Genomic DNA, 27,161 nt, shown 5'->3' with positions numbered 1-27,161 from the left:
AAAATTGTCAAGAAATTGTAACTGAAATTCATAAATGTAAGTACAATTCTAGGATAATATAAAAAGCATCATACACAAATTTATTATGATACAAACTTAAATAATGAAGCCACTCGCGTCCTGATATTTTTTCTCTCTTCCTTTCTTTACAATAATTCCTATACGTACATTAAAGTTTCTCGATATATGAGAACTATGTACTTTAAAATTTTCGTACACTTTAAGTATCTCGAATCGAGATCGGTGTACAATTTAACTGTCTCTTGTAGACTAATTTACTAATTTCTTTAAGAAAAATTTAAAATTTAGCACGAACATCCTGCAACGGCTCTTATCGCCATTTTCATTATTTATCGTTTGTTAAAACATTTGGAGCCTCCCATTATATGTGGTTTAAAGTTTTAAATAATGAAATTGTAATATATGTTTCAACATTGCAAATGTGAATATTTATATGATAAAATTTACAAAGTGTTAACAATTTTCAAATATTTGCTAATAAAATATTATTGAAATGTTTCTGTTGAAATCTTAAAATAATTCTTTAAAACAAATATGATGGGGTATATATTAGGGATCATTAAATATGCGGCAACATTGTGATTATAAAATTTTATAAGTATCTATAATAAAAATTAAGTATAATAAATATAATAAGTATATAAGTATAATAATAAAATTTTTATAAGTATCTATAATAATAAAAATACATATATGTTGTATTAATCTGTTAATATAAAAAAATTATTAATTAATTATTAATTAATTGATTCAATTGCACGTTTTTTTGTTTACTCGCACAGTTGCAATTCTTATCGAATTGGACTTTTACTTTCAATTTCCTGTTCGATTCAACTAAATTTGATATAAGTAGATACTATAGTGTTTATTCATCTTTATTATCTTATCCGTTTATTCTTTATTCATTTATCTTGGAGCAGAGAAATATATATGTATTTATTGATGTAATATATTTTTATACATAATTGCAATTTGTTTAGTCTGATGTGTTGATTAATTGGAATGATTTGAATGTTGATTAATTTAAATGATTATTTTTAAATTGATTACTTTATGGTGGCAGGATGTGTCAGATGATGTAGAAAAATCATGGGATCATCCCTGGACCACAGAAGAGATGAAGAAGAAGAGGAGGGAATGGAGTTTGGCAGGTGATGTTGGACTTCTCAAGCATCTTCAACAATTTTCTGAAGTATGATTCATACTTTGTTTTGCGACATTTACACGTGACAGTATATTGCATCTTTATTTTGTGTAAAATTTCAGAATCTTGTGTCTAAAGCTAACAAAACTCAGGCTGCTCTAGACACATTAACGACTCAGTTGAAAGAAACAGAAATACTGGTGGACAATGTTACCAATACATCTTTGGCTTTAGCCAATACTCAATTTATTGAGAGTCGTGTGCAGGAGGATGACATAGAAATTAAGGAAAACTCTGAGGAGAAGCAAGAAGTAAGTATATTTGTTTCAAAGTATTAATATTTACATCTCAATATGTAACATTTTTATTTTTAATAAACATATTTTTAAGAAACTTATCTTTTGACATTGAAATAAAATAATTTTTTGTCATTTTATCAGAATGTAAAGCTTCAAGATTCAACGCCGGAGAGTCTTTTAGCCAGCATAAGTGAGAGTGTTAAGCAAGGTTTAAACATAATGGATGAAAAGTACAAAGTGATGGATGTAGCTTGTAGCGACAGCGAGGAAGAAGACGATGGTGGTGCAGTAGTATTTAGGTTAGCGCCATTACTTTTGTTACGGCGTAACAAAACTTGTTTCGTACGTTGTTATAAAATATTCTTGGATTGCAGCGTCATTGTAGGACCCAACGATCCGTACCAAGATCGACCGTTGCCATACGTTATCGGCTCCAACAAGTGGACCACGTCGAATAAGATTGGTTTGGAGAGCAGTAGCAGTGAGTCGGAACAAGCCGACGAAGAAAGAGACGAATCGGAGAGCGAAAAAGAGGAGGCGTAAACGATGTTCAGCAGCCGGCATAATCCAGAGATAAATATAGCGAGACTGTCGTCGTCCTCCAGCGATTCCGACAATTATAATAATCCGAGTAGTAACATATCATATATGAATAATAGCAAGATCGACGCTGTCTCAGAATGATATAAATTCTGCCTCTGAGTCCACGACACCTAATAACATATCGAAGGTAATTAATGTCGCATACTTTTGTCTGTTTTTATTTTCTACAACCTTTAAGATAAATTTAGAAATTAATCTTTTGAAAACAGACATCGAACGAAACAGCGCCCAACTCTGGGGAAGAGTTAGCTAAACGATTAAGCACCGTTCGCCAAGCGCAGAAGACTCGAAACGTGCGACCAAGTCGAAGGTCTCGTCGCTCTTCGACAATTCCGATTCCGGCGACGAACTCTTCTTTGCAACTGGGAGCCGCGAGTTCCGGCTCCTAGTTGCAAAAGAGCACGGACTTTCTCGGCGCCGCGGCATCATCCAACGACAGAACGAAGCCGCTTCCAAGAAGTGGCGGTCTATTCGACGACGACGTAGATATATTCGGCGGTAAGGACGCCCCGGACGTCGAAATCGAAGACGAAGGACGTGGTCTCGGATGATTTATTCGACAGTCACAGCCAGGACTCGATAGCGGCGAAGAACAGCAACGCCAGTAAGTGTGACATGTATCTTTGCAAGAATTTTATTTTAATTTAATTTTAATTGGAGAACGTTAAAAGTAAAGAACTATGTTATTTTATTCGGAGAATAAAAAACATAAATTTCTGCAGGTTTTTGTGTAAAGTGTTTTTATTCTAAATATGTGATTTATCACGAATATTTCTTGCTATATGAGAAGCTCGTTGTATAAGGGAAATGTTCAAATTGTTAGATAAATTGCCACCGACGAGAATGGAGTCAAAGAAGATCAGCTTGTTCGATGACGGCGACGGCGACGGCGACGAAGGCGATCTGTTCGCCGTGAAGCTGACGAAGTCCAAGAATGAGCGTAAGACTGAGCTTTTCGAAGACGATCTGTCAACCGAGGCAAGCAGTGAAGAACGCTCTTCGTTAGGGAAAGACGCAGCAGTGAACCAAAGATCGACGTTTTAAAGAACGTTTTTAGTCTTGAAGCTAAAAAGATGGACAAGGATTTTTCGCAAGGCTATTCTCGAAAACTACAAAAACTCGCAGCCTGTTCGAAGAGGACGATGATTACGATGATCTATTTAGCACAAATGATGCAGTACAGCGCAATAATGATTGTTCAAAACCTGAATCCATAGAAGAAATTGACAAAAAGGTTATCGATCGAGTACAGAAACTTCCCGAAAGAGATAAAGACTCATTGGAGTCTTCGAGTTCAAATCCTGACGCAAAGACGACGACAGAATCGAGCGTCGTCGTTGAGAAAAGCGTAAATGAAGAGAGGAGTAAAGCTGAACTCGAAGAAACGTTTCCTAAAGAGGACAGTACCACAAAAAAAAACTCGCCGCCGAAGACGTTGAATATCCGAACAATCCCCTCACCGCCGTCTGAGGACCAGAACAACCAGCAAGCATCGCGAAAATTGGTGTCCGGTAAAATAAAGATTCTGATGAGGAAGATGGGTGATTTAAAGATACTGTCGCCGATGGACGCGCCGCGGTAGTGGAGCAAAAGCGAGGAGAAGCCGGACGAGGACGAAGACGTCGTGGACAAGGACGGTGATCTGAGCATCGCTGGATGCGTTTCGCCTCCAAGCGTATCGGGTAATTATCGTTTAGCAGGACTTTCTGTTATCTTATCTTCTTTGGTCTCCAATTTTTATTGCAAATAGAAAGAAATCTTATACTTAAGCACAAGAATAGATTCGTAGAAATAATATTTATAAGAATAATATACATTGGAATTATTATTTTCTATTTTTCTTTAAAATATATTGTAACTGCAAAATTGTCAAGACCAAAAAGCTAAATTTTAGGTGCTAATTTAATTTTAAACTTTTATGTATTTATATATAAATATAATTTTTTTCTATATTTAGATAAAGATGAAATAATTTCAATAAAAATTTTCTTTACAGAGGGTAGCGCGCGAAAAGAGTCCTCGTACTCGACGATCTCTTCTACTAGTAACACGGAAGTGGCCATAAATTTCGACGATCTTGCTCAAGTAGAAACGTTATCAACTACCGCATCAAAGGTGATTTATCAAATTCAATAAAAGCAGAGTTACTTATTTTATTAACTTACAGCTAATATTTTGCAAAATTTCTCGAAGCACGAATAAGGTGTCAAAAAGAAACGTAGCTTTTAATATAAAATATCCGTCAGACGAAAATATATTTTTTTGCAATAATCTATTTCTTTAATTATTTTAAAATATTCTAATTGATTCGAGATTTTTAAATAATTTGTATCTTTTTCTTCATTACTGTTATCTTGAATTTTTCAGAGTCGAGTAAGGATTCAAGCAAAACGTCGTCCTCCGAGTCGTCACGCTCGGAAGCCTGCGCTGCGGCACAGTGCATTGACTTCGACACGGTTGATAACGCAGACAACGATAATTCCCAGGAAGGGACCACACCAGCACCTTCCCGTCTATTAAAGATTCGTTCGCCGCTCCGACAAACAACGCTACCGATCACTTGACTGTCAACGACAACGCTCAGCGCCCTATCGAGCCTTCTTCCATGGATGACAGATCTGAGCTAGGTACCATCGGCAAAAAGAGCTCGATGAGCGTCAACAAGAACACTTTGCTGTCACCGTCGACCAACGAGGAGGATTTTTTTGACGTGCCGCCAGACTTGCCGGAAGATCCGCAGAAGGAGGACGCCGGTAGGTCGCCGATACTTTCGCCGGTCGACAGCGGGCGATCCGACAAAACGTCTGTCGCCGTCGAACCTTTGATTGAGACTGTGATTTGAAAGATCAATGACAACGACATTACGAGTTACAAAGGCGATAAACAAGATTCCGACGAGTTGACGCAATCAAATATACTTGGTAAGTCGGAAAGTACTAAAAAGAGAGATTATAAGCATAAGGAAATAGATGATGAAACGAGTGAGGCGAAAATAGAGTCCAGTGAAGAACCGTGCGATTTTCTACGCGACAGTAGCCATGATCCGTTGAAAGATTCTAGTCAGTTGTTTGCGTTCGTTACGAAGACACCGTCACCTTAGAAAAGCAAAGGGCTGTTGTTCACCGAGTCCGACGACAGTCTGTTCTCTAGCGGCCCGGCGAGGAAGCCGAGCGTGCCGAAGAAGAGATCCTGGACTTGTACGCGGACGATGACACAGGTGGCGTATCTATAATTTATTATATATATATATGTATATATAAAATATTTATATTTTTGGAAAGGTTGTATTGACACACGGATAAGTTAAATTCGATAACTAATACGCTATTCGCAGGGCCGCGTTTGTAAAATTTGCGCCCAGGGACTTGTGAATGTCAAGTTGGCAGAACAAGGTTGTCGAAATTGAAAAACAATAATATAAGAATTAGGTGCTTTTTAGGTGCTAATTAGGTACCCTATTTGAAAATTAGGTGTTCTTCTCGTTTTCCGGAAATTTAAATTATGCAGTTGTACTGCCAGTTTAACGTAAGCTAGCAGCGCACCCAACTAATATCGCTGAAGGAAGAACCCAAAATAAACCAAAAGGATTCAATAATTAGGTGCTTTTTAAGTGCTTTTGAATGACAAAGTTCACGGAGTCGTACCTCTATCCCTTCGTCCAAAAACAGCCCTCAACGATATTGGTACCAAGAGAAAAGTGCTATAAATAATTGGAATAAAAACTTAATTAATACACAAAAAATAGGTATTAATTAAGTGCCTTATAAATATACCACCAGCGAATAAAGTGCTCCACCCCTTAGTCAAAAATCCACCCTTGAGGTTGGTGATGCTAAGACAGAAGTACTTTAAATATTGGCATAAAAAATTTATAAAATTTATAAAACACACATTTGCGGTATTTTCTGTACGACTCGCATCATTAATGCACAAGTCTCTTAATGAGGAAATCATAGAAGATATTTGCTTACATTCTCAAAGAGAATGTAAAACCAAAATTTCTCTGCTCCAGCTAATCCTATTCCGATTATTCGCATTGCAAAAATGAAACGACGATTCACCTCGTAAGCATTTTGAATTAGTGGGCACGAATTTATTTCTTTCCGTACGCAGAATCGACACTTTATAATAATTTTAAATCCAAGTCCACGTTTGTTACCTTCGCAAAACTCTACATCTCCTCCACACGTTTTGCATTTCACATATGTGCTTATGGCGGAAAAAACAGCAATGAAATTAATAATCCTGTAGCTGATATTTGGATTAATAATGACATTAGTTTCGCCAAAGCTGCTTAGTTTCTTCGACGAAGTGCTGATATTTATGTCTGGCTTCTCTGCTTGGTAGCGATTTTTCGGAACACATCTTTTTCTTTTTCTATCTGCTCTCTTCGTTGATTTTCCAACTTTGTGCCTTTGTCCTTTTCTATGCATGATAATAAAAATATTTACAGCGTATAACGATCTTTCTGAACGCTTGAAGTTCGTCGCACAGTTGCCGAAAGACGACTGAATATAATCTGATCTAGTTTTTTCCACTCTCAGACGACTGTACCCTACCTGAAAACTAACAAAGGCCTACTAACATAAACTAACAAACCCCTCGTGCAATTCGGAGAAGGTCGAGCGGCCACACTGCATTATACCTGCGTCGCACCATGCGCTCCGTTCAGACACAAACGCTGCTTCAAAAAAATTGCTGTATCTTCGTAACCTTTCAGAATTTCGCTTTGAAACTTGATATACATATTCTCGAAACATATATCTTTCAAAATATACCAAAACTGAAAACTCGATTTTTTCAAACTTTTACCCTGTCTAAAGCCCTTAACTTCAAATATGATATTAGAAGTGGAATATTGGAAGGAAATTCTTCATTTTGAATAAAGTATCTAAATTGAATGATTTCTACAATGAACTCGTCCTCCAAATCGCAATTATATATTTTCACTAGATTTTGTGCGCAAACTCTCAGTTGGTCATTTCCAAATTCAGAATAGAGTTGTAGTTTATTTAGAAATCCAAATGTTTCCGAATGATGCTTATAGCTTGCCGCTCTTTTTTCGAGGGCATTAATAAGATTGTCTAAAATTGGAAAATAAACTTTGATCTTCATTGAATTTCTGGCATCGAAAACAGTCTCAGCTTCTGCACATTCGTCAAAGTGGCGCTTCTTTTTCCGATTACTTTTTGAATCGTACTCCTCACAACAAGATTTTTCTCTGCCTCTTTTTTCGAAATCCAGAAAGTATTCCGTTGTTCTAAGATTCAAGAGATAATTCTTTAAAGAGTTATATAATTTTACCACAGTTTCCTAATCAATATTAACATTTTGCAAGCTTTTATTTGTAGTATTGAATTTTTGTAAAATTTTATTCCAAATTTTACAAATAATCACAATTTCCAGCTTGTTCAATGAGTTGACCAAAGATTGTGCTTCCATTCTATTTGTTTGCTTTTGACTATTATCAATTATAAGCTCTTCTAAAGCATTTCGAAACCAACTATATCCTAGAGACAAAGCTTTTGTAGCATCCGCTCTGACTGACCAACGAGTATCACTTAATTTTTTTGGAAAGAACTAAATTAGAATCCGATGTCGATAAGTGTTTTTTTATAATCTCCCATCTAGCTGGTGATCCAGAAGAAAATACATATATATTTTGCATAAACAAAAAAAATCCAGTAGCTTCTGTGCAACAATCAGCTCAGCAGTTTCCAACTAGATTTAAGGAATGCGCCGCACAAGAAAAATAGAAAGCCAATTTGTTTTTCTCTGTGAACCATGCAATTCACTATAACAGCGTTCGGAATTAGTTGCACATTTCGGGCTGATTCCCGAGACGACGCCTCCTGTTCCCCCACTACCGCCCGGCCGCTGGCGGCCGAACCGCCGATAGCTCTGGCGCAGGAGCGTTTTATATAAGAAATAGGCTGAATTGTTGAGGCACTTCTCAGAAAATAGTAATATTTTCTTTGCTACATAAATAATGCTTATTTTCATTAATTAAATATATATATATATATATATTATGCCAGCGGCCGGGCGGTAGTGGGGGAACAGGAGGTGTCGTCTGGGAAATCGGCCCGAAATGTGCAACTAATTCCGAGCGCTGCACTATAACATCCAGACATATTTGCGGCGTTGTCGTAAGATTGACCTGCAGTTTTGAAAATCGATCTTTAAGTCTTCTAAAGTTTTCAAAACTGCGGTACCCATTTGTTCTCCTTTGTGCCCAACATTTGGTAAAAAAAAGAGAAAACGTTCTACAGGACAACTATTGACAGAAACATATCGAATAACAAGAGTTAATTGGTCTATATTTTCGATATCTGGCGTTGAGTCAACAATTATAGAAAAATATTTCGCATTTTATTTCTTGAACAATAGATTTTCTAACGTGTTCGCCTAAGATTTCAATAAATTCATCGCAGATCGTATTCGATAGATATGAAACGTGCCCTCTGTTTTTGTTTCCATGTTGTGCAATATGGACCTTTAAAAAATCGTCGTATTCCAATAGCTCCAAAGTTCCAAGAAAATTTCCATTGTGAAAGTTAAAAATTGCTCATTACTACCACGGAAGGCCAATCCACGTGAAGCCAAAAATCTTACCACAGACAAAACTCTTTTTAACACCATACACCAATAATTTTTTTTGTCATATTGTATTTCGAGAGCTGTATCTACACGCCCTTCAATTCTAGATTTTGTTAAAAACAATCCTACCGATTTTTGATGAGAAGAAGATATTTCGCGCGCGTATTGAGTAATTCTCTCTTCATGTTTCCAATCTTTAAAAGCATTTCAAAATAATAAGAAATATATTACTAAAATTTACATAAATAAATAAACTCACATAAATAACAAGTTAAAAAGTTAAAAAGTTAAAAAGTTAAAAGTTAAAAAGTTAAAAAAATTATGTTTTGGCAGTATTTGCATAAGGTATTTTCTGTGAGTTAATTTCTGCATTGGATAATATGGAATATCCTCGGTTTTATGAGAAATGTTGTAATCATCGTATTAAAATAAATTTCTATAAACTCTGAAATTAAGGTACTAAAACAAGTTTCTATAAACTCCTGGAAATTAAAGTATTAAAACAAATTTCTATAAACTCTTTGAAATTAAAGTATTAAAACAAAGTTCAATTATGTACTCAATATGTAATATGTATTCAATTACGAAGCATTTGTTTCTGTAGATCATAACCTGTGTATTTACTTCGGTATTCCTTGTGTCGTCAGCAAATGTAGTTGTTCTTACTTCTCTCAGGTTCGGTATATCATTTGTATATAAGAGAAACAGGACGGGTCCCAAAACATTGCTCTATGGTACTCTTGCTGATATTTTCTTTAACTCAGAATATTCTTCTTCGCATTTGACTCTGAAGTGTCTGTCTGCGATTGCAGCACTGTAGGTGTAGTATTTACAGGCCGCTCAGGCGGATGATCATGTTCGCACAATAAATTATATGTGCCTTCGCCTGTTTGTTGCAGCCTACCCGGGCATTGGAAATTTCGTCGTTTCTTACACCGGTATATATTTTTGCAACGTTTATCTTTGTGATAAATAAATCCATCGTATACATATATTATCGTATTCGCCCTTTAGCCGGGAAATTCTTCCATCTATAAAGATTGCATATAAATGTTATAGATAAATATTATAGATACAGTCACGGACAAAATTGAGTGGACACCCGTCTATTTTACAAAGGGTCCGACGCCCATACAATACCATCCCTCAACGGGGCGCCCGCTTAGAATCACGGAACCTACTCCGAAACCCGATCCGAAACTACCCTGCAACGAGTAAGTTAGTTCATTTGTTTTTATTTTTCCTCTCATCGGTATTCTCTTTATTCCTATTGTGTGCCCCGTCCCTATTCCGTTTAAAATTTTTTTGTTATTTATTAGTGAGAACTGAACATTCGCCGCGACCCAGCAATCGTCGGAACCGTTCAGACCTCTCGGCATTCGCTCTATGCCTAGCCATATTTCTCTCTTTGTATATTAGATACGCGGCGAGGGTCATCGTAAGACCCGTTAGAATTAGGCGATACTCGTCATTCAATAACTCTCGTACAACCACACACACGCAAACCGACCCACTTCCTGTATTACCATCGATTCCTCAGGAATCTCCTCAACCCTTTCCCGTGTTCGACTTTCCACCACTTTCTACTTCCAAATCTATCTCTCCGATCCTTGAAGAGCTCCTGGAGTACAGACCACTTCGCCTGTCCGTTTCTATCCTCCTCCAGTAGAGGCTCAACTGGAGGAATTCCCACGTAACGATCCGGAGTTCGACAACATATTCGTCAACTCCGAAGCCACCACCATAGAATACATCGAGCCTCCTCCCAATCTTGCTCACCCTGTATTCACAGGGTTTGACTTCCTAAACCTAGTCCTCTCCCCTGAGGAATAACACACACACGCGAAAATTTATACTCTCAATCACTATTGTAAAAATACACAAATAAAATTATAAACACATGCGATTAAGAGTTAAGTTTTTGTATCCAAATTAAAAATCCAATTAATTTAAAATGTTAAGCCGTTAGCAAATTAAACTTTTGTTTTATTTATTTAATCACCCTTCTCGTTCGTCACCCCCTCACACCTTCCGTCTCAAATTGCGCACAAAGGTTCCGTCCCGGGTAAAAGGGATTCAATTCCTTGACCCAAAAAGGGAACCAACGAGCGGTTGACCTGTCGACGGAGTAAAAACGACTCTTCCAGTCGCTGACCCGTCGCAAGTCCTAAACGTGCCGCTCGGCTCGCGCGGTCAGGCCCGTTTACATTGATCGCCGAGCCCAAGAAAAAATTCAACTTCTATTAGGACGTAACAATATGTATTAATATGTATTATTATATGTATTTTCAGCAAACCATATGTTTTATATATATATATAATGTATATATGATAATAAGTATATATGATGTGATGTATGTATGATTATGTACTTTATGTTTGCGCAATAAAAACACAACAAAATAAAACAAGAAAATGTATTTTTACTCATACACACCTTTATATAATCATATATAAATATATATATTTATATTCATTTATATATAGGTGTATCTATTTATGTATGGACAAATTCGGTATATAATTTTGTATAATTAGATATGTACTATTTTTGTCTAATTATGTATGAGAAATTTTTTACCGGGTTATCATCTGTAGTATCAGGAAATGATTTTCGTATAACACCTGGAAAAAAGATATTTATTAATAAATTAAAACAAATATCACTATAATGTAATGCAATGTAAATTAAGTAACATAGCGGTATGCAACAATGAAAAAACTGTATATTTATCTTCACAAGGCAATTTGACATATTTTGTAATGACATTTTGTAACGGCCATGATTTCAAATTAGAATAAGAGTGTACAGTATAAATTCCAAGTAATGAGGATGGGCAAGGAATATTATATAGATTTTCTCTTTCCAAAAATTCATGACCTATTATTATTGGAATATTTCGCTTAGTGCAGTACGCTATATTTTGTATACACACAATTGCACCACATTTTAAGCCACAACAATTATCCGCCAGTGATCCAGCTTTTAATGTTAGTCCATTATATTTCACAATTTTGTATTGTGGATTGGTGCTGTTGTCTGTCAGTGGACCATCAGAATGCAATGCCATTAAACTGGGATGTTTCATTATACAATCTGATAAAGTAATCAATGATAGTGATGATTCAGAGTTTATTTCTTTTTCAATGCATCTGCGCACTACTTGCGATAAAGGTCTATCTGCTTTTCTAATAAATTTCTTTATTATTTGCATGTAATTTTCGAATTTGAATGCACTAAAATTATCAAGTGGCCCAAATTTTTGGACATCAGAAACAAGATGTATAAGACTATGCACGTTGTGTGATATATGTTGAGTTCCATATAGTTTCTTAAATGTATTTATAAAAAAAAGAATCAATTCTTGCGCATAGGTTAGATGTTCGTTTAATTTTTGTGATGACAAAATTCTTACAATCACATGTAATGTTAGAAAATTAAAAAAAACATTCTTTTTTAATTTGGATTTAAAAGCTAATGGACCTATATACAATAATATCATTCTATACTCCGTAGCCTTCCATAATTTAACACAATCGAGTTTTCGTAGCTTCCTTGCAAATTCTACAGGTATTGAAGGTTTCAGCTGTGTTACTAGACTTGTAGAAATTTCTTCAACAGTTCTTGATTGTAATCGATACTGAATGTCTCCCACAAGCCATAAATATATCAATTTGCGCATAATTCCCAAACATATCAAATGCATGTAATCCAAAGGAACATTTGTCACCGGCATAAAATGAGGTAATTTCAGTAAAACACAAGTGATATTTGGCTTGTGATAATTATCATCTATCTTTTGAATGAAATTTGTTCGTCATTTGTTCGAAGTGGCGCATCGACTTGTGGGAAACATATTCGATTACAAACATATTCTCCTTCTGTTTGACATTTAGTACAACTATAGTATCCTGTATGTCCTTTCACACAAAGAACGAATGATTTTGCTGGTGTGTCGCAAATTAGAGCTTCTAGCCTGCATGGTATGTTACGGCCATTAAAATTAATGCCATTTTCGAATAAATCTTTTGCTTCATCAACAAAATCCCTCAAAAAATCGTTGGCATTTGCTGGTTTTTCGTTACCGTAATAAAGTCCAATTATAAAAACATTATTATATGGAACAACCGAACCTAATATAGGCCAAAATTGCTGTGTTGACGATTTTGATAGTGGTAACCCATCAATATTAATAGTTATTTTTATACAATCAATGTTATCTTTTATAGATGCTAGTATCTTTGATACGGAATTTAATACACCAAAATGATAGTAGCTTCCTGGCGCTATCATACGTATTTCTTGCTTCCTTGGTGTTTGTAAAAGTGTTCTTGGATCTGATGATAACGTTGAAAAGCAAGAATGTTTTCTCAATCTGTGTAATAATGCTCTTAAAGCAATGTGAGAAATTTGATATTTTACAGCCCACATAGCTAAATCACTTATTATATTACTGTCTATTATTTCTGTATTTTCTGATAGATAAGGTAAAAATTCTTCAGATGATTGTTGCGAATCAGATGTATAATTATTTGATTGTCTGCATTCATAATCATTTTTATCTTCTATAGATGTTTCATTAATTATTTCCCTCACTTCATTAATAGTACTATTACCAGCAATATCCTCATCAATCGGAATATCACAACCCATTGTGGAAACATTTACAAAAGTTTTTGTGGAATTTTCATTAATATTAATATGTGATGTTTCATGTAATGTGCTGAGAAGAACATCAGAAATCATTTCCGATTCTAACTTAGTTATTCTGTCGAAGTGACGTTTTGATACATATGAAATATTTCTTCTTTGGTGCTTTCGATTCATTTTTATTCTATTAGAATGTGTTAATATACAATTATTGTTAATGCGGACAATATATAGCAGAGAGAATGCAGTTGTTCTCCATTTTCACACAAGTCTAAAGTTATGTGAGTATTTTATACTCAAATAATGACGTCATTGTTCAGTGAATATTAAAGATAGAAATGAATTAAATTCAAGGCTAATAAATTCAAAATTAACAATAAGAATAAAAAGCAAACAGACCAGTGCTAGATGTTCGTGCGTGTGTATTGAAATACAATTATAAAATAAACAACTTATATCAGCTCATCTTCAAATTCTTACAAAAATTGATTTATCATACATTATAACGTTTTTGAAAATAAATTATTTATCATTGCTAATTATTCGCACGCAATATCTTGTTAGAATTTCGCATTATGAAATCGCTGAGAATTCCAAGTATTAATGTATTGTTCATGGTCAAATTTAATGTTAAGACTAAAATTTAAATTATAAAAAAAATATTAATTTGGAAGAAATGTTAATTACATAAAATATGATTTCATATTATATAAAAGATACGATTTTAATTATATAAAATAATTCAAATCTTCAATTTGGTTCTTCTGTTAATATATAAAATTAACGGAAGATGACCTGATACAGGTTGAAACGTTATTTATTTCATAATTGTACTCCAATACATACGAACATCTAGCACTGACTGTTTACTTTTATTCTTCTTGTTTTGATTTAAAAAAACGCGCAAGTTTATGGGCCACTTTTTCCAACGTCGGTTACTGTTAACCGTCGATTTCAATTTTTTAATAGAATTGCTAACATAAAGAATAAAATATTATTATTAAAGATAACAAAAATGTTTAATCTTTTTCTTTTTTGATGGCAGTATTTCATTCATATTAGCCATTCAACACACAAATTTATAACCTCACTTTTAATATGAGTTAACAAACCTCAATAAAGCACACGATTTTGAGCTTGTGCAGATTGTAGGTAAAAACTCAATTGAATCTCATTTGTCAGAATGAAAAGAAACGTGCATTCAACTGAGTTATGACGTCAAATGAGAATTATCTGAGTTTTGGTGTAAATGGAAAGCAACTTGGAAGCAAAAAAAAACAAGAAATTGACTAAAGACTAATAAGAGTAATAATAATTTGAACAAACCTTAGAGAATATTGGTTGCTTTCACGTAGACTTATTTTTGAAATGGCAATCACGGCACTTGCTTTCTTGTATTAGACAGTTCTTCTAATAACACTTGCGCGAGCGCTAGTATCGCGAGTCCTGGTAAATAGCGAGCCAGAAGGAGATACGAGCGCTCTCTCTCGGAGATTAGGAAATTTAAAGCTGCATTCTGAAATTCACTCTCTCTCCGTCAGCACTGCATAAATTATTTTACGTAACTTAAAAGTATGTTCTAAGAATATACGAGAATGTACGAGAAGTAATATACTATAAGAGATATTATAAGAATGTTCTGAGAATATACGAAAAATAATATACTATAAGAGATGTTATAGAAATATTCTCAGTATATTATGTATAGTACGTATATTCACAGTATGACTACAGAATATTCGAATGATATCATGTGCTGTGTGGGTAAGTATGTATAAAAAGTACTTACATGTAATTCTATACTGCAATCGCTCCATTTATATATATATAACGTTTTATAATTCGTCATGTATAATTATACATATTTTTACACAATTATGTAAAATATTGTATAACTCTATTAAATGCTATATAATTATACAGGGTGATTCAAAATAACCTAATGTCCTCGCAATGCCATATTCTTGAGCGAATTCTGAGACGATTTTTCCTTTTACAAAATTTTGTCCGAAGTTTAGTTTTCGACTTATAATTGAAAATAGTTTACTACTTACGAGTCCGATACAACGGACAGACAGGGACGGTGCAATGCGTCATGAGACGATGGTTGCGTTCCGTTTCGCACATTATGCGCACGAATTACATAGAAAACGTTCCGTTTCATTCAATGCGCGCATGAACAGCGCTTAGAATTCCCTAGATCCCCACCACCTGCAGCGCATAATACACGCATCAGCTACCTCAAGTTTGAGTTGCAGCAGCTTATGCGTTCCATGCGATTGCGTAATTGCATATGGCGATTGATAGCGATATTGTAAAAAGTGTCAAAATAGGAAGAGTCATTGATGATTCACTACTATTACTGTCACTCATTTCATCAATTAATAACATTGTCACATTGATAGCGCAATTTATTGTGGAATCCATTTTGATTTTCCGCTTCTAATGCGTTCAATATCGTTCCGTTTCAAAGCATGTATCATGCGCATAATGAAACGAAACGCAGCCAATGCGCTAAGCATTAGCGATGCGAACGATGCGTGCTATGCGCAAAACGGAACGCAACCGATAGTAAACACTTGACAGTCTCATTATGGGCTTGTTCGTTTTAGCTACACTGGGGCTGCTCTGGGTCTGCTCTACACAGGATAATACAGGACAGATAAATAGTTTGTCCTGTATTATCTTGTTTAGAGCAGACCCAGAGCTGCCCCAGTGCAGCTAAAACGAACAAGCCCTATACGTTGCGCGTCTTTGCCTGCCCGTTTGCCTGCTACCGAACTCGTAAATTGCTATCTATTTTCAATTATAACTCGAAAACTAAGCTTCGGACAAAATTTTGTAAAAGGAAAAATTGTCTCAGAATTCGCTCAAGAATATGGCATTGCAAGAACATCTGGTTATTTTGAATCATCCTGTATATGAGAAATTTTTACCGGGCGATAGCTCGAAGCAACAAACAACGCATATCTTTTTTCTTACTAATTGTTTAGTGAATGTACTTTAATATGAATTCGCATAAGATGATATGCAAAATACTCGTGACACGCGCATTTGTTTCCTACGCGTTTCCTGTGCAAGTCATAAGGCAGCAAGTTTTGTGCGAGCAGTGGCCAGTTGTGTTTAAATGTGCAGTGCTCTTCGAACGAAGTAAAAGAATTTTCCTCTAATCAGCATATGATAATCAGATAAAAAATAATAAATCAAGAAGGTACCGCTAAAGAATAGAATATTTTTTTGGAGTATAGAATAGTGTGGATCACAATTAAGTAAATAAAACGAATTTTTCTTGACGATCTATAAATATATTCAAAGTGCTAATCATTAAAAATAATTCTTATTAAAAAATCACTTTTTAAGACAAGTATGGCATTATATATTTCTTTTTCAGCATGCTTCTTTTAGCAGAAATATTGGTGCTTCTTTTCAAAATTCTCTATTACATCTGCGAGAGTGTATATAAATTATTTACTCCAATAAAAAAAAAAGTGTGGCTGATGAAATTGTTCTGGTATGTACAAAATTCACAATATACAATGTATAGCTATAGACAAGATTAATTATCAATAGACACTGCAATAGATAACAGGTGCGGGTCACGGTATAGGAAAGGAATTAGCAATTGGTTACGCCTTGTTAGGAGCTATAGTAATATGTTGGGATATCAATGAAGAAACCAACGAACAGACAAAGAATGAGATTAAAAAAATGGGAAAAGACTCTGCATATGCGTATCGGTTAGCTAATAATCTCTGTTTCTTACGAATATCTGATAATATAAAAAAAATTTAGATAATTTGTCCGTGCATTATAAGCTAAATATTCTATACTGATTAAAATATGGTCGCATTTTACAGATGCGATGTAACAAACAGAGAAGAAGTCTTCAAAGTGGCCGAAAAAGTAAGAACAGAAGTGGGCGACGTTACTATTTTAATTAATAATGCTGGTGTAGGAATTGTTAAAACACTTCTAAATTATAGCGACGATGAAATTACGCGAACCATAAATGTGAATGTTATCGCGCATTATTGGGTAAGTGATATATCTCACAGCACATCTATTTAGAAGCTGTAAAATGTATGAAATAATTGTTAATATGCTTTATATTATTATATGTTTGGAAATAAATAGCTAAATTAACTCGTAATTGAAGTACAAGTTGAAAGCTCCACAGAAGCAAAAGCTTAATAAAGTACTGCTATTATTCAATGGTAAATTATTTTCAGATATTGCGTGCATTCTTACCAAGCATGATTGAAAAGAACCATGGTCATGTCGTTGCGTTATCATCAATATTAGCAATTGCAACGACAATGTATTCGACAGTTTACTCTCCTACAAAATTCGCAGTCAGAGGTAATTTAACTCATATTAAGAGATTACAATCTTTCGTATAATAATTTAATATATATTTAGAATAATTTATAACGTATAATTATCCCAGCAAACACTAATCAACAGTAACAGTAACATTGATGTTATAATTTCCCACTCAACACTGTTACTGTTATGCATCGTGTGTTTGTTGGGTTATCTTTAAAGATAATAGATTAAGTATTTAGTACAAGCTATAATTAGAATGTTGTTCATGTTGATAATATCCTGACTTGTGATATGTATATTTCAGCACTTATGGAGACTGTTAATGAAGAATTGCGTTTATCCAGTAAGGGAAAATCTTTGATTAAATTCACTACCGTTTTCCCAACTGTGTAGTGTTTAACGGAATGCTTAAAAAGCCAGTAATGAGGTAAGTATTTAAGAATATGTTGTTATAATAAATATTTTACGATGGCCAGAACAATATTATAAATTATTATTTTTTAAAATTTAATTATATTTTTGTCAATATAGATTTCCCAGTTTAATAAGTCCATTATATCCAAAAGAAGCTGCTTCATTAATAATTGATGCGCAAAGAAAAAATTACAGAGAAAGGGGTATACCTTCTCATGTGCTACCATTATTATCGTTATTTAGGTAAATAGCATAAATAGCGATTCAATCAATATATGTATATTAATAATAATCATAATATTTGCAAATAAAATATTGCAAAATAAATATAATAAAACATAAACAGTTGCAACTAATACATGTAAAATTATAATTTTTATGTTCACATTTTCTATATATAAAAAAAATATTATTTTTGTTGTAGAATTTTTCCGAACAAAGCACAAGAATGCGTAAAAGATTTCGTTAATCTTAGTGCCGAACCAGATAATTAAAAAAGCAATGTCATGCAATTGCAATTACGTTAAAAATATAACAAATGTGTGGTTTTTAAAATATCTGTGTAATTTTATAACATAATCACTAATAAATACGTATGTATATACTTAAAATGATGTGTACTTGAATACCCAGTCAGCAAAATCTGTTTGAACAGATATTGCCAAACGTCTACTACAAATTTTTATCAGCAGAAAGACTGCAGATTGTATACAATCTGCAGTCCTTCTGTGATTGTATACAAAACCTGTTACATCAAATGATGATAGCAAAATGTCAGCAGAAATGTTACAAAACCTGCTGACATAATTTGACAGCAGATCTGTAGCAGAAACCGAGTAGGATTACTCGGAATTGTTACAGCAGATTGACGGCAGAAATCGAGTAGGACCTGCGCAACGCAGTTTGATGTCAGATTGACGACAGAAATAGAGCAGGATCTATGCAACGCAGTTTGATGTCAGATTGGCGGCAGAAATCGAGCAAAATCTGAGCAGTGCAATTTGATGTTGTTTGCCGCTATGCGGCGTGTTTCTTCATATACAGGGTGTCTGGTAATTGCTGAATCACCTCTCGGGTGTAAGTAAAGCGGGTTAAACCAAGTGGAAAAGTCCTCTACCATTTTGCAATTTTTAATTAAAATTTTAATTAAAAAATATCGGCCAATTTGCGCGGCGAGAAGAGACCTGTGGCGATACCCACTGTTATTTGATTACTAGGCGCACGATAAATCGTTGGGAGGAGCGCTCTATAAATGACAACGGCACATACGAGCGATGTATAACGCTAGATCCTTGTGTCCTAGCGACCACGTAACAACGGGTTGTCTCTTCTCGCCGAATTGGCCGATATTTTTAAATTAATTCCTCATTAATTATTGCGAAAATCGCAAAACGATAGAGGACTTTTCTACTCGGTTTAATCCGCTCTACCTACACCAGAGAGGTAATTCAGCAATTATCGGACACCCTGTATATATGCATGTATACTTCATAACATGCTAATCTTTATTTCTAATTTTATTCGTCTTATTGATTACACAAGCGCGGCACAAACGATGCGTTATGCATATATATGCATGTTATGAAGTATTCGGAAAAATGTTCTGATCAAAGAACAAAGTTTACTAAAGTTGTTGCCAAGGCATCCCCTCTATATTACATTTTTATAGTAATATACTAGAACAATACAAGCGCGCACTGCGTGCGCGCACTTATTATAATAATTTAATAATTATGAAATCTAAATATTTTAATAAAATTTTTTTTATTTTAAGTAACCGTCAAAATAACCTTCGCTCTCAAACTATCAAACTGTCAGAATAATCAAGATAACCAACCAGCGTCGTGGAAAAGCGTCAATAATACTTTCGAATATCGATCTTTCATGCCTTTTTTAAGAGTGGATTATATCGAAAGAGAAATAAATAAAAAAAATTCTTACAATTAAAATGCAATTTATTGTTTTTCAATGTTAATGCAAAGAATTCCAATTAATTTCAAGTTTTTTTATTAATCAATACTAGAAACATTTGTTTGTTTATTTGTTTATTTCCTTTATAATAATATATGTCGAAACAATTACAACTTTATCTTCAACAATAACATACTACATATATTGAACATAATACATATATTAACATATATTAAAAACAGATGAATTTATGGAACAAACGTATCACAAAGGTGATGTTCGTGAAAAAAGTGATTTATACAAAGCGACTTTTTGCACCATGCGTAGGTAATTATTGCAGGTGCGCCACAAATATTGTATGTTGGTTTTGACTGTTTATGGAAACAAAATTCCACTGGTGTTTCGAATTCTTCGGGCTTATTTATTACGTACTCGCTTTTATACTATGCGTATTTTAATAAATTTCTGAATCTTAGCGATGAAAATTGATTATGAGTCAATGACTGTAATTTTAAGATGGTGTTTCTTGCATGCAGATTGACTTCCAGACCTAAAAGCATTACGGTATCAGAAAAGTGTCTAATGAAATTCTTCCACAAACGAAAACCATATACATCCAATGGTTGTATTTTTCCTGTTGTTCCAGCTGGTATAGTCAACAAAATAATATCTTCTGTAGATTCTGGTTTAGATTCTTGAATAATATTTGGACAATGACCAGTCCACGAATCTAGTAGTAAAACAAATTTTAGACCTACGTTTGGAAAAAATACGTCTAGCAACCAAATTTTAAAATAATGCGCTGTTAATTTTCCGGATTTCGAAGCCGTAACAAAAATATTAGATGCCTTAAACATTGTTTCTTGCACTCTGGGACGAAATGTTCCACTAACTTCTTTCAATACAATAAAAAGAGACGATAATAATCTATCATCGGCTAAAACAGTAGGCTGTATAGTATAGCTATGCGTAGTTGCCAATACGGATTGTACTACAGATTCAATCTTTTTTGTTCCTTTATATGCCAATGTACGACCGGCATGAAGTTCTAATAGGAATCCGCTTTGATCACTGTTGTAAATATTTTTAACTCCATATTCTATTATTTGATATTTAACGTTTTCAATAAATGTGTTACATTTTTCTTCAAAATCGACGTTAGACATTATAGATGTTTTTCTTATAAATTTTGTTATTTTACGAGATACAATATTATGTATTATTTTAAATTTTCGTATCTATCGCAATGAAGCTTTGAATTCTGGTACATTTAAATTTTCCTGTGCCCGAACAACTCATCGAGCTAAATCAGCGTCGTGAACAATAATTCTGTTTTCAAGAGCTGTATGACAATTATTTAATGTATATTCCGAAATTTGTCCTCACAAATTAAGATGCTCACAACTATTTAATGTTAATTGACTTACTGATTGCTGTCCGATATACATGATTTTTTCTTTTACCATGATAAGTTATTAGACTGCTTTTAATGTTGTACTGAGGATGGTCGAAAAAATGGACCGAAACATTAATAATTTTTCTAAATCAAGAATAAAAGAAGAATTTTTTGCAACTAAGATTCTGCTTTGGGCCTTTGATCCTCCTACTTCAAATTTGTTAATTCTTTTACTTTTACTTTTGTATATACATTAAGTATATTATAATTTGTTATTACCGCTAGTATTTACTCCCAAAAAATAGAGAGCACTTCCAATGAATGGAAATGCTTTTGGACCTGGCAAAGTATTTATTGTGTTAATAAAAGACGCCAGAAATTCGACAAAATGTAGCTTACTCCAAGACAAATTAAAGTTATTAATGTAATAGTTACAAACATTGTTGTATTCATTTTTACAACAATAACGACGTTATTCACAAACAATAGAAATATATGGGTTGGCATTGATGTTACTGCTCGAACTGCGAACTAAAGATATTTCTCTTAATTTTCGCTTTTAATATGCACTCTGACGAGTGGAATGGTAGCAGCATTTATAGTAATAAACGAGGCAAAAAAGAGAGAGAGAGAAGTTATTTGCTTGAATTTATGCAAAGGCAGGAAAGAAAAAGATAAAGATAATAATAATTAGAGATGACATTTTACAAATTGCAGAATGAAGCGAGATAATTGATTTCTGACTGGATAGTTTCTGAGGAGACTTAGAACAGTAATTAATCATGATCAACTAACATCGGTTAAACTAACTAACATCATTAACCCTAATTAGTTACACGGGGTGGATTTCACCCCAGCCTTTTTTTGATCTGGAATACGGCCCATTAAATTTGAGAAAATGGGACTTGTTCCACCATATACCGGTAGTTTGAACCTTTAACTACAGATTCAGGTAGGTATTATTTGAGTTGGCTCTTTAGTGCTTTTCTGGCAGCCATCCGAAGCGGAGCGTCCAAAATTGTGGGGTGGATAACACCCAGTGTGACTATTACGTCAAAATTTTGATTTCCGCAGCAATTTTTTTTCTCCTCTTTTTTTGGTGTAACATCAAATTGTAAATATATAATTAATGATTCTGAAAGTTAGAATTATCAAAAAAATTTTTATATTGTTATTTTATCGATTTTATAAATAAGAATTTTTAAATAAGAATTGGCATTGCTAATATTTTAGCGTTGAGAGTTTTGCCAACGACTACCGAAGACCGCCCGAAACTAGAGAAGCATAAACGCTGTCAAGTGTGCCCCAGAGGCACCGACAAAAAAACATACCTTGAGTGTCCGAGCTGCAAGCGACCAATGTGCGATAAACATCGCACATATTTATGTGTCGAATGCACTATGGGCATTAAATAATAATTAGAAATGATATATTTACTCTTTTTCTACATCATTATAATTTTTTTATAATTTTTATATTGATTTTTTCAAAATAAACAAAGATTCTTCCATAAATTCATGGGTATCATTCTTTCGTCCAAAATTCTAACTTTATTCGGCAAAATAAATATACTTTTTGGAAAGACCATAAAAGTAATAATATCTGTCTGAAAGCATGTCATTTTAGGTTTATAAAACTATTTTTTTTTTTTTTAGGTTAAAAATAGAAAAAGTTATAACAATTTTTGTGAAAAAAGTCATTTTCAAAACGGTTTTTTTTTCAACATTTTTTTTGCATATGTAAAATTAAATTTCTTATATATAATAGACATGCTCTTGTAAAAAAGGGCCAAAACTTATCTCAGTATTTTTTTTTTTTTTTCTTTGCATTTTACAATAATTTATTGCAGTGCAAAGGTGCGGGGGTGGATTTCACCCAGTATGACTATTACGTCATTTTTCGGAAGTGTGACTGAAGAGGGTTAAATAACAATTTTTTGTGCAAATAGTTTTTGCTGTTACTTAAAACTAATCTATGCATTCTAATTATTACAATTTTATATTCACGTTATACATAGCCAACGTTGTATTGAGATATGTGTTGCTTAGTTTATTTTATGACGTATTGCATTTTAATTTTTCACACTTCCTACGTTCCACAAGGTTTGACGTTTATGATTAACATTCACAATATACGCAAAATTGACCAAAAATGGTTGAAAAGATTCTAATGTATGAAGATATTGCAATCGTTACTAAGAATCAGTTTTTTTATATTGAAGTACGTGCTGCATAAATGTTTTTTTCGAGACGTATATATAAGAGTTTTAAACTTTAACACTTTTGTTTAACACTCCACAATGACTCTTTGTTAACATTTCACAGTTTTATTCAAATCGACCAAAAATTATGATGACAGCCTCACCTCGTTCGAATGACCACATTATTTTGATTTGCGTTGCGTTTAACGATAAATGAAAAATAACTATAGCAGAATGATAAAATCGAAATAAAAAGAAACGCATAAATTAGCTTTGCGAAACAGCAAAAACTACTTGCGCAATAAAATTGTTATTAAACGCTGATATTAATAAATCATGAGTACAGTCTAAGTCTCAAAAGGCATTGTCCAATCACAACAAAAAAATATCTCATTTTAGACTCGGTTGTTCCAACTATTTGGTAGACTTTACTTCTTTCGGTTACCTAAAATAAATATCAGTAATCCTTATTCGGTGGTTGAGATACCGCATAAAATTAACAATTTTGGACTTGAAACAAATTCGATAATTGATCGAAGGTCTTGGCTTACATCTATGATTAAAAAGTATCTGTGAAAGTTTCACCAGTTAAAAAATCGATAGCGTGCCAATCATCGTAAAACAAATTTATCGCTTTGCAATGTAAAAAGATGACTAATATAATCGAATTTTGAGTCATCGAGCGAGACAATGGTTGCTTTTCTCGAGAAAAGTCACAATTTAAAACTGTCTTTTAATTTATACAATTGCAATTGTTTGGAAGAACCAAATTTTGCGATACATGTCATACAAAATACTTTAAGATTAAATCTATACATATATCAATATCTTTTATATTGTTATTTCTGCAGTTGTAATATGAAAACAGATCGTGCTCAATTTCTACGGTATATTTATTGTCGATGACTAATATTGCAAAAAATTAGACAAAAGGAAAATCAAGAGCTAACGCAGGATTTTGATTGCTTATTTATTATCTTTTTTATTCTGAATTCATCGTAAACGTTTTGATCGACCTTTCGATCATCTGCAGTGCATATAAATTAATCTTATGAGATGTCAGAATAAAACATTACAACGTCGATAACAAAGTTCAATCGTCGTCCAGGGTTTATTAAAAATTCAACTAGAAGTTTAAGTGGTTACCAGAAACCAATATGCCATTGTAATGTTATTCCTCAGAACTATTGCAACCCTAGTTGTTCTAAAAGATAACATCACAATGGCATATTTACTGGTTTCTGGCAACTTTTTAAGCTTCTAATTGAATTTTTAATAAACCCTACGATTGAATTTTGATATCGGCATTGTAATGTTTTATTCCGACATCTCATAAGATTAATTTATATGTACTGAAGATGGTCGAAAGGTCGGCCGAAACGCTTATAATGAATTCAAAATAAAAAAAATTATAAATAAACAACCAAAATCCTGCGTTGGTTCTTAATCCTTTTATCTAATTTTTTAATTTTTCGGAGCCGAGTTTGACTATTTTATAAAATTAATATTGCAAATTCTTCTACAATATCAACATTTCTGTTTATATAATGACAACCTATGCTTTGTTTTTGTTATCTTCATTTTCAAGCTAGTTGTACTACCATACTGCCAAACAAGCTAACAATAAGCTTAATGAGAACACATTGTATCGGAATCTGTAATAAAATCGAAATGTAATCTATTGGCACATGGTTATACATACTCCTCGCATTTGCTTGATGTACTGAAAGCAAATGTACTGAAGAAAATAGTGTAGGTACTGTCTAAATAATAATTCACTTATATATCCTTCACCCTTTATTTCTCATATTTCTCATTTACATTTTCTTTTAACATAAATAGTTATATTTTTTAAATTCAATAGATTCTTTTTTTTATTTTAACTTTCAGAGGATCCATAGTACACAATGATATGTTCATATTAAGTTTTATGTCATCTATTTTGATATTTTTATTCACTTTGAATTCAAATGTGCGTATCAACGTTGCTAAAACAATTTTCATAGAAATCATCGCATACTTCTGACCTGCAATTTTGTTAATTGTATACAAAACAATTTTATCATGATATTTTGTTATTTATTCGTGCTTACCAATACAATTTCTGGGTCCGTTACTAAACGGCATAAAATATTTCGAACAATGTTTTTGTTTTTCCGGGAGAAATCTATCTGGATCAAACATCAAGGGATTCGACTAATGTTTCTTATTTCGGTGCATATGAAATATAGATATAATTGCATCAGCTTCTTTAGGTAAAATAGTTTCTCCTAAAATATACATATGTTTATATTGAAATATTATTATAATAAAAATGTAATCACTCAAAAAAATATTTCGCTGATGTAGTTAGATTTCTAGATATCGCAACAAGAATGTATCGCTATTTTTCGTATCTGTGAAAATATTGTTTGTCACATATAGAATTTATAGCAGTAATGTTCTAGCAATAGCTTCTGAAAAATTTAGGTACCATTGCTAAATGTTATTCATTGCATGATCTAACACGTGATTGATCTTATATAGATAGGCGCTTTAGAGAAACTTTCTTTTTAAAGTTCACAAACAATACAGATATATATTCTGTTTCTGTCATCTAAACTGATAAGGTAATTACATATGCAATATCACAACAGTTGCTAATCATTTATCTGTTTTAGTTAATTTTTTACACCTAGAAAATTTTAGCTATTATTGCAAGATCATTTTTTTGAGTGATAGTAAAAAATAGTTTAAGTAAATGTTACGTCCTACATCCTACACGGTTCTTTTTTGCGCAACTTTCTCACGATCAGTCGGTAAAACTCAAAGAGATCCCCAATGGAAATTTGTCCGTTACATATCTTATCGAGAAAAAATATATATATATATCTTAATGGAAATTTGGCCTTTACAAATAAAAATAAAACCATAAAACTCACTAAGATTATTTCAGACACATATAGAAATTTCCGATAAGATAAATTATCCTTTGAGTTTCCGGCGATGATCACGTCCGCACCGATAAAATTTTATAGCGTCTACACTAAATACCACCACCAGGTATCTCGCCTTATTCCCGCCTATCCTTAAGTTCGATTTCCTATTGGAAATCTATCTTTATTACTTTCCTCCACCCTAAGATTTTCTCAAGGATCCAAAATCTTAAGGAATACCTCCCTTCCAAACCAAAAAATCTGAGTATAAAAGGAAGGGACCCAGCGAGAGTCGCCGCAGTTTTTAGTTAGAGAGTCAGCCAGTTAGTAGAGAGAGGCCTTTAGTATTACCCGAACAGTTTGAATATTGGGACTTAGAAATAATTTGCAACATTTTTAAGTGACTGTAAGAGTTTGTAACAAAATAGATTCAGTACAGTGTCTGTTAAAACTATTCGATCTCTTCTCTCGTGTACAACCTACACCCTACCTAACACCCAACCACCCAGTTATCTCTCTGAATCAGCACTCAGAACTATTTGCTCCGGTGCGGACCACCGCACGTTGTACTTGGTTTCTGTATCCCCGCTAATCGTGGTGCGGACCACCGCACGCTTTTAGTCTGAAATTTTCAGATTGACGACATTATCCTTCATGCCCAAATCTAAGACGCGACGTGGG

The 27,161-nt window shown here is 33.5% G+C and overlaps 1 protein-coding gene, 2 long non-coding RNA genes and 1 pseudogene across 4 annotated transcripts; 2 read left to right on the top strand and 2 right to left on the bottom strand.

Annotated features, from left to right (window-relative positions):
- Nucleotides 1-864: 864 nt before the first annotated feature.
- Nucleotides 865-10,510, top strand: LOC105671967 (WASH complex subunit 2A-like). Its single transcript, XM_067347974.1, is given in 16 exon segments — nt 865-1,213; nt 1,288-1,476; nt 1,606-1,763; nt 1,839-2,132; nt 2,134-2,194; nt 2,324-2,431; nt 2,433-2,581; nt 2,583-2,671; nt 2,891-3,069; nt 3,072-3,156; nt 3,159-3,749; nt 4,064-4,182; nt 4,435-4,504; nt 4,507-4,554; nt 4,557-5,237; nt 5,240-10,510. Coding segments are annotated over 16 exon segments (3,105 nt in total). The 5' UTR covers nt 865-1,048; the 3' UTR covers nt 5,359-10,510.
- Nucleotides 10,511-11,070: 560 nt separating this feature from the next.
- On the bottom strand, nt 11,071-16,587 carry LOC105671978 (uncharacterized). 2 transcript variants are annotated; one of them, XR_010888244.1, is made up of 4 exons: nt 15,373-16,587; nt 15,108-15,308; nt 14,645-14,834; nt 11,071-11,292 (listed from the first exon to the last, which is right to left on the bottom strand). It is a non-coding gene; the product is annotated as an uncharacterized lncRNA (long non-coding RNA). The 2 variants fall into 2 exon arrangements; XR_001100735.2 differs by having other exon boundaries at nt 15,108-16,587.
- A 123-nt stretch (nt 16,588-16,710) lies between these two features.
- Nucleotides 16,711-18,669, top strand: LOC105671980 (17-beta-hydroxysteroid dehydrogenase 13-like; annotated as a pseudogene).
- Nucleotides 18,670-23,782: 5,113 nt separating this feature from the next.
- On the bottom strand, nt 23,783-26,857 carry LOC137001277 (uncharacterized). Its single transcript, XR_010891377.1, has 2 exons — nt 25,659-26,857; nt 23,783-25,592 (listed from the first exon to the last, which is right to left on the bottom strand). It is a non-coding gene; the product is annotated as an uncharacterized lncRNA (long non-coding RNA).
- Nucleotides 26,858-27,161: the final 304 nt, after the last annotated feature.

This window comes from Linepithema humile, chromosome 1, assembly GCF_040581485.1.
Source record: "Linepithema humile isolate Giens D197 chromosome 1, Lhum_UNIL_v1.0, whole genome shotgun sequence".
Lineage (NCBI taxonomy): Eukaryota > Metazoa > Arthropoda > Insecta > Hymenoptera > Formicidae > Linepithema > Linepithema humile.
The sequence above is the reverse complement of the archived record's forward strand: the minus strand, read 5'-3'. Positions and strand labels throughout refer to the sequence as shown.